At 48.4% G+C, this 12,626-nt stretch overlaps 1 protein-coding gene across 1 annotated transcript; it reads left to right on the forward strand.

Moving 5' to 3' along the window:
* The first annotated feature begins 844 nt into the window (after positions 1–844).
* On the forward strand, positions 845–1,846 carry LOC141129595 (olfactory receptor 52E8-like). Its single transcript, XM_073617694.1, has one exon. It carries the CDS (start codon positions 845–847, stop codon positions 1,844–1,846), a length of 1,002 nt encoding a protein of 333 aa, XP_073473795.1.
* Positions 1,847–12,626: the final 10,780 nt, after the last annotated feature.

The raw sequence follows: 12,626 nt of genomic DNA on the forward strand, positions 1-12,626 counted from the left end.
TTTGCTGCCCCTCTCACCAGAGTCATCAGGATGGGAGAAGGCCTCGGGTCCTGCATTGTACCTGTGATGGTGTAGAAGTGGTGGATTCCAATGTTGGAGAGAAGAGGACACAAGACTTCATCTGTTGCTGGATTGTGGAGGACGGTAAGTCCTACCGAGTATTCGATCATTCCCCACAGTAAGGAGCATTAGCCGGGGGAGGGGCAATTTTGTCACTTCTTGGGGTTTTGCTTTGACACATAATCTGGACCTAAAAATGTTACTTTGTATCTCTCTATCTCCTGTCTGATCAATGTTTATAAACTATGTTACTTTGTATCTCTCCATCTCCCGTCTGATCAATGTTTATAAACAATGTTACTTTGTATCTCTCTATCTCCCGTCTGATCAATGTTTATAAACAATGTTACTTTGTATCTCTCTATCTCCCATCTGATCAATGTTTATAAAAAATGTTACTTTGTATCTCTCTATCTCCCATCTGATCAATGTTTATAAAAAATGTTACTTTGTATGTTTCTATCTCCCGTCTCATCAATGTTTATAAACAATGTTACTTGTATCTCTCTATCTCTTGTCTGATCAATGTTTATAAACAATGTTACTTTGTATCTCTCTATCTCTTGTCTGATCAATGTTTATAAACAATGTTACTTTGTATCTCTCTATCTCCCGTCTGATCAATGTTTATAAACAATGTTACTTTGTATCTCTCTATCTCCTGTCTGATCAATGTTTATAAACAATGTTACTTTGTATTTCTCTATTTTCCATAAAGTTTTGTATGAACCTGAAAAGAAGACTTGGTCTCCTTACCTTGTTTTAGGTTCCTTTTCCTTCCAAGATGGAAGACCAGGCCTCAAATTCTAGCTTCTCTCATACTGACTTTTGCCTGCATGGCTTTCCTGGGATCTCACAGTCCAGACAATTGTTTGCCATCCCGATCTTTTTTATCGCTATCCTAATACTGACCGGGAACTTTACCATGGCATATGTCATCTGGACGGAGAAGACTCTACGCTTGCCAATGTACATTCTCATCTCTTTGGTTTTCTATTGGAACATCTCCTACGCTATGACCTTCATGCCTAAATTCCTTCTTGGGTTAATGTTTGAACTGGAGCAGATAACGTTGGCAGAGTGCCTCACACAGATGTTCTTTTTGTACATGGCAGGGACCTTCAGCTCAAACTTACTCCACCTGATGGCTGTTGACAGGTATGTGGCCATTGTTCTACCCCTGCATTACCACCTTATCATGACTGAGAAAACATTGGCTCTGCTTCTCTTTCTAAGCTTGGTGCGGAGTTTCCTCCTTGTTTCTCTCATAGTTGGTTTTGCCTCGAAGGTTCAGTTTTGTGGATCCAACATCATCCTGAACTTTGCTTGTGAGAATATGAGTCTCTTGAATTTGGGGTGCGGAGACATGTCCGGGGTTCAGGCTGTTGGCCTTTGGGTGAGGATACTTCTCACAGCGATCGATGGAACCTTCATAGTGATATCTTACTTGAGAATATTTTATACTGTCATGAATTTAGTAGAGGGAAAGGCTCGGGACAAAGCCAGACAAACCTGTAGTGCACATTTGTTGGTGGCCGTGGTGACCTATTCTTCTGGATTGTCTTCTTCCATCATATATCGAATGGCACATGTCATTTCAAGTGATGTTCAGAACACAATGAGCTTACTAAACTACGTCATCCCTGCAGCTGCCGACCCGATCATCTACGGGGCGAAAATGAGGGCAATCAGGAACAGCCTGAAGAAAAGACTCTGCTTAAAAAAAACGCCAACAATTTGTGATTTCTGTGGCTGTAGTGTTCAGTCTCGGAAAACACGACCATAACCAGCCAACATATCCATCAACGTAAAGGAATGGATTCTGATCTGTTCATCAACATTTAGTATTAAGGAACCCAGATAACCATCACATTCATAAAATTCACCTCATCGATGTGATTAGAAAGGTCGAAATAATGTAATTATTCAAAGAATCATCACACATAGGGCAGAGCCAACTAGACTCGGGTTCGGATCAAGACAAGTTTGGGAACTTTACTGAAATTCAGGTTCCAAACCCTGTTGAAGTCAATGCAAAAAGAACATTAAAAAACAGCCTTTCTAGACTGATAGTTAATGGATTGTAAAATAAATGGTATGGTGGGGGGGGGGTAGGGGGCTGGGCACTACCCTGGGGAACATGTACCAAACCAAAGAATTTTTCAAAAAAGTTCAGTTTGGCGGAGAGTAGAGATTGTAATAATGCTGATACACTAAAAATGCAAAATTCCTGTAAATACCATGCCTGAGGGGTGCCGTGACCCCGCCTGCGTGTTGGCCCATCTGTATGATGTATACAACCTGCTGCACCAGAAGAATGAGGTTCAGGTATAGATGTTAATGGTGGACCCATACAAAAATACAAACGGCACAGGGCTTCCCCTAAATATACATATGTGACCCTATATCCCTGATGATATCAGCATTTGGAAGCCCCTTTTAAAAATAAGTGGACCCCAGACACTGCTCCCTCTTATGTGAATGAGTTCCCCTACGTAAATGGTAAATAAAGACATGACACTTTTTGACAAGCTCTTTGTTATTATCTTTGAGAATTGCAGTGATCTATCGGCCTCCTGGACCGGTATCAAGCTTCCTTGATGACTTTTCTGCTTGGCTACCCTACTTTCTCTCTTCTAAAATGCCCACAATCGTTCTCGGTGACTTCAACATCTCTTCTAATCTTAACACTTCTGCCACTTCTAAAATTCTGAGCCTTATCTCCTCTTTTGACCTGAAGCAATGGGTACACGCTTCTACTTACTTTGATGGCAACTGCCTTGACCTTGTGTTCTCCTACCTATGCACTCCTTGCAACCTCTCCAACATTCCCTTTCCTCTCTCTCCGATTATCACCTTATCCACAATGCTTTCCAACTACCTAACAGTTACCCAGAAACACCTTTGTCATCCTAAACCTTTATCTTCTTTTTTCTGCAACAGATTGTCTCTATGACTAAATCCCACCCCTGTCCTGCCCCTACCTGGCCACTTCTGTCTACAAAAGTTCACTGTCATCCACCCTGGACCCACCACCCTCCCTCACTACACACGGAATCAGGCCCTGACCCCTACAACCTTGACAAACGGAGGACACCAGAAGCCTCAAAAATCATAGCTGCGCTCTTGAACATCTGTGGTGTAACACTAAGTCCCAGCAAGACTTCAACCAATATAAATCTGCCCTCCAAAATACAATTTCTCGCCTCCTCACTGCCAAACAGGCCTATTTTATCTCTCTCATCAACACCTTCTCATCCAGTTCCTCTCTTCTCTACCTTTAACTCTCTACTTCGTCCTCAACTTCCTCCCCCACTAACTCATTCACTGCCCAGGAGATCGCCAATCACTTCAAAAATGAGATTGATCTCCACTCTACAGATATCTCCCTCACCTTACACTCCTTGTCCACCTGCACAATCAATATTTCCTTCGTTTAACCCAGCTACTATAGAGGAAGTCACTAAACTCTTTTCTAATGCCCACCTGCCCCCTCTTCCCTTGCAAATACTGCGGTCACCCTCTACCTCTATCCTACACTCTCTAACCCACATCTTCAAGCTCTCTCTCCTCATCTTCCCCAACCCTCTAAAACATTCCCTAGTCACCCCCATACTCAGAAAGCCCTCCTTGGACCCTACCAATCTTAACAGCCTCTTCTCCATCTCCTTACTCCCCTTTTCCTACAAACTCCTTGAGCGTTTGGTCTACAACCAGCTGAGCTGCCACCTCATCGAGAATAACCTTGTTGATCCCCTTCAGTCTGGATTTTGCCCTTAACACTCCACAGAATCTGCTCTCCTAAAACTCACAAATTATTTACTCAAAGCAAAAACCAATGGACACTATTCTATACTCTTACTCCTGGACCTTTCAGCTGCCTTTGATACAGTTGACCACCCCCTGCTCCTCAAAAAACTCTTAGTGTTGGGGTTCCCCAAGGTTCTGTTCTTGGACTTCTCCTATTCTCAATCTACAACTCCTTCCTGGGTCAGCCGATAGCCTCCCATGGCTATCAATGTCATTTCTACACTGACGATACCCATATCTATCTCTCTACCCCTCAGATGTGTGAGGAGACCTCATCAGTCTCCTCACACATCACTAATTTACTAACAGACATATCAGTCTGAATGTCACACCACTTCCTCAAACTCAATCTGTTCAAAACCGAGCTCATTATTTTTCCACCCCTACGTGCCTCTTCCCCAGATTTCTCTGTCAAAACTAATGGCACAACCATCAACCCGTCCACGCATGCCAGGATGCCAGGGTGCTAGGTGTTACCCTGGACTCTGAACTCCCCTTTCAGATCCAACATCCAATCCCTGTTTGAAGCTTGCCACCTCAACCGCCACAATATCTCCAAGATGCGCTCCTTTTTAACCAGTGATATCACAAAGCTTTAAATTCACTCCTTGGTCATCTCTCGCCTCGACTAATGCAACTTCCTACTCATTGGCTTACCTTTACATAGTCTATCCTCCCGTCAGTCCATCATGAATGCTGCCACCAGACTCATCCACCATACCAACCACACCGTGTCTGCTATTCCTCTCTGACAATCCCTCCACTGGCCTCCATTCAGTGTCCTCCACCCCACTCTCTGCCAATCCCTCCACTGGCCTCCATTCAGTGTCCTCCACACCTCTCTGCCAATTCCTCCACTGATCTCCATTCAGTGTCCTCCACCCCTCTCTGCCAATCCCTCCACTGACCTCCATTCAGTGTCCTCCACCCCTCTCTGCCAATCTTTCCACTGGTCTCCATTCAATGTCCTCCACCCCTCTCTGCCAATCCCACCACTGGTCTCCATTCAGTGTCCTCCACCCCTCTCTGCCAGTCCTTGCACTGGTCCCCATTCAGTGTCCTCCACCCCTCTCTGCCAATCCCTCCACTGGCCTCCATTTAGTGTCCTCCACCCCTCTCTGCTAATCCCTCCACTGGCTTCCATTCGGTGTCCTCCACCCCTCTCTGCCAGTCCTTGCACTGATCCCCATTCAGTGTTCTACACCCCTTTCTGCCAATCCCTCCACTGGCCTCCATTCAGTGTCCTCCACCCCTCTCTACCAATTCCTCCACTGGCCTCCATTTTGTGTCCTCCACCCCTCTCTGCCAATCCCTCCACTGGCCTCCATTCAGTGCCCTCCACCCCTCTCTGCCAATGCCTCCACTGGCCTTCATTCAGTGTCCTCCACCCCTCTCTACCAATCCCTCCACTGGTCGCCATTCAGTGTCCTCCACCCCTCTTTACCAAGCCCTCCACTGGCCTCCATTCAGTGTCCTCCACCGCTCTCTGTCGAACCCTCCACTGGACTCCAGAGTCCTCCACCACTCTCTATCAATCCCTCCACTAGCCTCCATTCAGTGTCCTCTCCCGCTCTCTGTCAATCCCTCCACCAGTCTCCATTCAGTGTCCTCCAACCCTCTCTGCCAGTCCTTCCACTGGTCTCCATTCAATGTCCTCCACCCCTCTCTGCCAATCCCACCACTGGTCTCCATTCAGTGTCCTCCACTCCTCTCCGCCAACCCCTCCACTGGCCTCCATTCAGTGCCCTCCACCCCTCTCTGCCAATCCCTCCACTGGCCTCCATTCAGTGTCCTTAACCCCTCTCTGCCAATCCCTCCACTGGCCTCCATTCAGTGTCCTCCACCCCTCACTACCAATCCCTCCACTGGTCGCCATTCAGTGTCCTCCACCCCTCACTACCAATCCCTCCACTGGTCTCCATTCAGTGTCCTCCACCCCTCTTTACCAATTCCTCCATTGGCCTCCATTTAGTGTCCTCCACCCCTCTCTGCCAACACCTCCACTGGCCTCCATTCAGTGTCCTCCTCCACTCTCTACAAATCCCTCCACTGGCCTCCATTCAGTGTCCTCCACCCCTCTCTGCCAATCCCTCCACTGGCCTCCATTCAGTGTCCTCCACCCTCTGTACCAATTCCTCCACTGGCCTCCATTCAGTGTCTTCCACCCCTCTCTACCAATCCTATCACTGGTCTCCATTCAGTGTCCTCCAGCCTCTCTGCCAATCTCTCCACTGGCCTCCATTCAGTGTCCTCCCCCCTCTCTACCAATCCCTCCACTGGCCTCCATTCAGTGTCCTAAACCCCTCTCTGCCAATCCCTCCACTGGCCTCCATTCAGTGTCCTCCACCCTTCTCTGCCAATCCCACCACTAGCTTCTGCTCACCCAATGAATAAAATTCAAAGCACTAACAACAACTTACAAAGCCAATCCACAACTCTGCCCCCAGCAACATCACTAACCTCACTAAGTCTCAAAATACCAACCTAATCGTTCTCTTCACTCCTCCCAAGACCTCCTGCCCCCTATTTCCCTCGTCACCTCCTCCCATGCTCACCTCCAGGACTTCTCCGGAGCTTCTCCTATCCTTTGGAACTTCCTTCCCCAATCTGTCCGACTATCTCCAAATCTATCCATCTTTAGACGACCCCTAAAAACGCTCCTCTTCAGAGAGGCCTATCCTGCTTCAATCTAATGCACTGTTTTACCTTCTCCACCAGCCCATCCCCCACAGTTATTACCCTTTGTATCACCTGACCCTCCCTCCTATAGTGTAAGCTCTAACGAGCAGGGCCCTCTGATTCCTATTGTACCAAATTGTATTGTAACTGTACTGTCTGCCTTCATTTTATAATAATAATTATAATAAAAAATAAAAACAATTCAAAAAAAGTCAATGCAGTCACCCAGCGGTGCATATCCTCGTCAATCAGGCTGCCTCGCTGAAAGAAAAAAACTGCTGGTCGCCATGTTTGATCCCTTCTCAATACTCACCATGAATACCAAAATGCACTAAATGTATACAAAGGGGCGGAGTATGTGGGGTGATGTCATTGACCAAATAAGGCCATGTGGTCATATTTGGTCAGTGATGTCAGTGCCATTGTTGCCCCTTTGTTTATATGGCTGTGAATTTCTGACCAATAAATGAATGGGCGTCGGGATGACATCACTGGTTGCTAAGGGCCTGTTGGGTGCTGCAACCCACTACTTCCTTACAAACCATAGACAGCAGTAGAAAAACAGTCAGTTTCAGTACAGAAACTGCTAATAAATGTCGTTTGGATCCCAGGAAATATGGAGAAACAACTGAACAAGCAAAGTTTGGTCTGGCCATTCCCCAATCATAGAGCGTGAACAGCCAAAAGTAGATTCCCTCATACAGAGTATGACTTCTGAGCTGGGCTTTTAATCAGAGGGAACATGGGGATAGAGCAGTTCCTGCACCTCCAACACTGAATGTATGTAGTGACAAGGGGTGGTTTGCTGTGCAGGAGGGTCTGTTTGTTGCTGGCTGCCAGGAATCTATTGTTGCTGGGGAGGTCTATTCTTGCCAGGGGATCTATTGTTGCTGAGAGGGTCTTATGTTTTTGTGGGATCAGGTGTTGCTTTGAGAGATCTACTTTTGAGGGAGAGGTCTATTGCTGTCTGCTGGAGGGTCTTTTGTTGCTGGTAGGTGTCTACTGTTGCTGGGGTGAATCTATTGTCACTGGGGGGGGGGTATTTTGCTGTGGGGGTCTATTGTTGCTAAGATAATCTATTGCTGCTGGGGAGAGTATGTTGTTGATGTGGGGTTCTATTGTTGCTCAGTGGATATATTGTTACTGGGGAGAATCTGCTGTTGCTGGGAGATCTATTGTTGCTGGGGAAAAGAAGGTGGCCTTTTTTATGCCCCACACTCACTTGACTGATTAAATGCAGATCCTTTCCCACAATATAAGCACTTCACAGTCTCTTAGTTGCTATGGGTGAACTCATAAGCTGTGAACATGTAATGGGCTTCAATTCTTCACACAGTTGCTAGTGGTAATGGCCACTTGCATCCAGGGATCCTACTGACGAGCCCCCACATGTAGCACCGACCCTCTTGTCTGGTCCCGCTGTAAACCCAGGTTCTGACCCCCTATTGGAGCAAGCAGCCAGGCATGGGATTTTTTCAGCCAGGTATTTCTTTTGAAGAACTGGGATAGGGATTGGGAAAAGCTTTGGGATGCCCAGAACTAAACAACTTTGATGAGGACACAAACCTGAAACGGTTAACTGAAGTAAGGCAAAGTTCTCTGTACAAAAAGTCTTCCTCTATGGGCGCATGCCTGGCAGCAGGTCTGGAACAGTCCTTTGAACAGAAAGGGGTGTACAGGCAACAGTCTCTCTCTCTCTCTTAGGAATTCTCTGAGGCCTACTTACTGTGATCCTGGCAATCTGAAGGCCTTCTTCCTGCTTCAGCTTCAGAAAGAATCCCAGGAGATCCTCTTGGGTTGGGATGTTGCCCAGGTGTTCCTGTGACTTTGGGGTGATCCTTCAGCTCCTTGTTGGGCAAGAATCATCCAGCACTTCTTAAAGCTTCTTCTAAGCCTTGGAAGGTTTAACAGCACTTCCAGGCTGGGTCACTCTTCTGCAGGCAAAGAACCCTGCTACTCTTTGCTCCAGTCCCTATATGCCCCTCTCAGCCCCCTGCTGGTCATTCTCCTGAACCAGGGATTTGCTGAGGCTGTATACAGGGCCAGCTCAGGCTCTACCTTTTTCACCCACTATGTTCCAGAGATTTCTGTAAAGACAGGGGGAGACAGGCAAGCCTGCAGCAGCAGAATCCAGAATAGGCAAAACACAATCACAGCTCCACTGCCTACAGTAGAGCCCAAAATAACACAATTTGCCTTTCTACTAGCACCCAACTAGAAGGGTGCTACATGTGATAGATGTTTTGGAAGCTCTGAGCGACTGTCTTTCCTCTTCAAGTAGGGTTCAAGTCTCCGGGGGGGGGGCTGTTGCCCCTAGGAGAGAGTTTATGAAACTTAAGATTGCAGTCTGGGTCTCAGAGCTGAAGGCCCAGGGAAGACTTCTAAATGATTATTTTCTGGAGGGCATTATCCTGGGGTCCAGGTCTACAAAAGGATCTTTTATCTCCATCACTGAAAATCTGTCTGTGGATTGTTGGGTGTCAGACAGCTCCTGGGACTTTGTGAGTAAAGACCTCGCTGTGCACTTTGGGTGTGCATGTGCTAGAAGGAAACAAAGTGCCAGAGGATGCCACATAGACTGGGACTGGTCTGATAGAGTCCTAGATGTACTAGCTCTGTCTCTCCCCTCCGACACAGCTTCACTTCCTGTGGGGGCGCTGCTGTGCATGTAGTGCTTGGCACCTGCTGAAAGTCTGCGGCCCGGGCCCCCGGCCGTCTGCTTCCTTACCCCAACTTTCATGTGTCCATCCAACCCTCCCATAGATACAGCAAGCCTAGTGGACTTCCACCTGCATAGGGTACAAGTTCAAGCAGCAGTGGCAAGCTGGCATGTCCAAAGGGGAAACTGAAAGAGCTAGTGAGTCCAACTCCAAACCCACAGGTCCCGAGCCACAGTCTGGGGACGCTGACTGCATAATCCTCACCTCCTCCATAGAGAGACTGCCACATCCACACTAGTCCAGGGGCCTCTCCATGGAGGACATTGATGTAGCACCCTCTAGTTAGTGAGTGCTAGAATTGAGGGTTTTTTGACAGGGTAGGAACATTTGGGCAGGCTTAGCTGGTGGCTAAGCCTGTTGCTTTCATTTTGGGCTGGGAGTGTTGGGCAGGGAGAGTTGGGTGACTGACAGGTGGCATCACCATTACCTCCCCGTTCCTTCTAGAAGGTCCTGGAATGAGAAGAGGGGAAGAGAAGTGGAGCTGCCTGAGCTATCTGGGGAGCCTTGACCAATCCCCAACTTGGATTGTCAGGGGGCAGGCCTCCTTAAATACCTGGGGTCAGCCAAGCTGGGGAGGAGTTGTTGGGTGGAAGAGCTGAAGTGAGAGAAAGTGGAGGCTGTTGGGGCCCACAGGGAGCTCCCCAGTCTGGGGGGGGTGACCCTGGGTCGGGGGTCGAGTGCATCCTGGGAGGAGTGAAGAGATCCAGAGGAACATGAGACAGCAAGCGAGAGGACAGTGGGAGAGAACACTCTAAGATTCTCCAGGGAGGACCCCTGGTCACAGTCAGGAGGGCTGGTGAATGAGCAAAGTCAGGAGGACTGGGAAGGCACGCCTTAGAGAACTGGGAGATTGCAGTTTGAGAGATGGGTGCAGAACCAGTGGAAAGAGGACTGTGGAGAAGGGCAGTAGAGAGGGATCTTTGCAGCCAGGCTGGCCAGAAGGACCTGAAGAGAACCTTCTGGAAGTGGTAGCTGAGCAGAGGACAGTGAGCACCTGAACCATTCTACACCACTGGAACCCGAGGTCCCTGCCCGCAAAAGGCAGTTCATTGAGGTCTGGCTGAAGCAGTGTCAGGCCTACCCATGAGTTGCTAGCTAGTCTGGAGGAGAAACAGTCTGCAGCAAGTGAAGTTCTGGAGGAGGAACCGTGAGCAGCAAGTGAAGTTCTGGAGGAGGAACCGTGAGCAGCAAGTGAAGTTCTGGAGGAGGAACCGTGAGCAGCAAGTGAAGTTCTGGTGGAGGAACCGTGAGCAGCAAGTGAAGTTCTGGAGGAGGAACCGTGAGCAGCAAGTGAAGTTATGGAGGAGGAACCGTGAGCAGCAGGTGAAGTTATGGTGGATTAACCGTGAGCAGCAAGTGAAGTTCTGGTGGAGGAAACACAGCAAGTGAAGTTCTGGAGGAGGAACCGTGAGCAGCAAGTGAAGTCCTGGAGGAGGAACCATGAGCAGCAAGTGAAGTTCTGGTGGAGGAACCGTGAGCAGCAAATGAAGTTCTGGTGGAGGAAACGTGAGCAGCAAGTAAAGTTCTGGAGGAGGAACTGTGAGCAGCAAGTAAAGTTCTGGAGGAGGAACCGTGAGCAGTAACTGTTTGTGATGGAGAGGAGGCTGAGATGTGTATAGAAGAGTGTATATAGGAGTCCTAAGCAAATTTGCACAAAATATTCCTGGGCATCCCATAATTCCCAATCCTGTACAAGTTAATCCCCTAATAAAGAAAACAAAAGCAAAGCAATGGACGGTTCATGTATTTAAGTTATTGAGATGGATGTCTGGCTGAGTAGGGTAAGAGGTGAACCACTACTTCCAGCAACACCTACGGGGGGGCTAAACTGATGTAAAGGTCCCCCTTATATCAGTAACCCCCCCCCCCCATATACCTTAGTGTATTCATTCTGCAAAAAGTGGTCTGCGGTCACAGATCCCCCCCACATCAGAGTTTCACGCACGCCTTTGAGCACCACCTAAGTAAAGGGGAACTCTGATGTAAGAGGTCCCTGGTCACCAGAGCCATCCTCTTACTCAAGAGTTCCCAGAGTTCCCCCTTACATCATAGTCCACAGAGTTCCCCCTTACATCCTAGTCCACAGAGTCCCCCCTTACATCATAGCCTGCAGGGTTCCCCTTATATCTTAGTCCACAGAGTTCCCCCATTATATCATAGTCCACAGAGTTCCCCCTTACATCATAGACCACAGAGTTCCCCCTTACATCATAGCCTGCAGGGTTCCCCCTTATATCATAGTCCACAGAGTTCCCCCTTATATCATAACCGACAGAGTTCCCCCTTATATCATATTCCACAGAGTTCCCCCTTGTATCATAGTCCACAGAGTTCCGCCTTACATCAGAGTCCACAGGAGTTCCCCCTTACATCAGAGTCCACAGAGTTCCCCCTTATATCATAGTACACAGAGTTCCCCCTTATATCATAGTCCACAGAGTCCCCCCTTACATCACAGTCCACAGAGTTCCCCCTTACATCACATTCCGTAGGGTTCCCTCTTATATCATAGTCCACAGAGTTCCCCCTTACAGCAGAGTCCACAGTGTTCTCCCTTACAGGCAGAGTCCACAGTGTTCTCCCTTACATCAGAGTCCACAGAGTTCCCCTTACAGTGCAGGGGAAAACTCTGTGGACTCTGATGTAAAGGGCAACTGGGGAAACTGTGGACTCTGATATAAGGGGGGAGATCTGGTGACCTGAGCCCACCTGACATCAGAGTTCAGGGTCAGGAGTGTGGAGATTGAGGGGGGGGGCTATTTGTGTTGTGAGGGGCAATTTTGACGGGGGGGCAGCAGGGGGTAAGAATTGCTAGGAATGGTGATTTAGGGGGGATATGTGTTGCGAGGGGGAGGGGATTTGTGCTAGGAGGGGGGATTTGTGAGGATTGTGATATGGTGAAGGGGGGGGACATTTTTGTTTGGGCGGGGGACTTGTAATAGGAGGGGTAATTATAGTATATTTGTACTAGGAGGATGTGCACTGGGGGGGGGGGGTTGAGGGTAGAGGATTTGTGTTAGAAGGGCTGACTTTTTTGGGGAGAAGGCATTTGTGTTGGGGGGATGGGGGGGGCAGATTTGTACTGGGAGGGGTGATATCAGAAGAGGGGCAGATTTGTACTGGGAGGGGTGATATCAGAAGGGGGCAGATTTGTACTGGGAGGGTGATATCAGAAGAGGGGCAGATTTGTACTGGGAGGGGCGATATCAGAAGGGGGGCAGATTTGTACTGGGAGGGGTGATATCATAAGGGGGCAGATTTGTACTGGGAGGGGTGATATCAGAAGGGCGGCAGATTTGTACTGTGAGGGGTGATATCAGAAGGGGGGCGGGATTTGTACTGGGAGGGGTGATATCA

The sequence above is a fragment of the Aquarana catesbeiana genome, linkage group LG02 (genome assembly GCF_042186555.1).
Source record: "Aquarana catesbeiana isolate 2022-GZ linkage group LG02, ASM4218655v1, whole genome shotgun sequence".
NCBI classification, from domain to species: domain Eukaryota; kingdom Metazoa; phylum Chordata; class Amphibia; order Anura; family Ranidae; genus Aquarana; species Aquarana catesbeiana.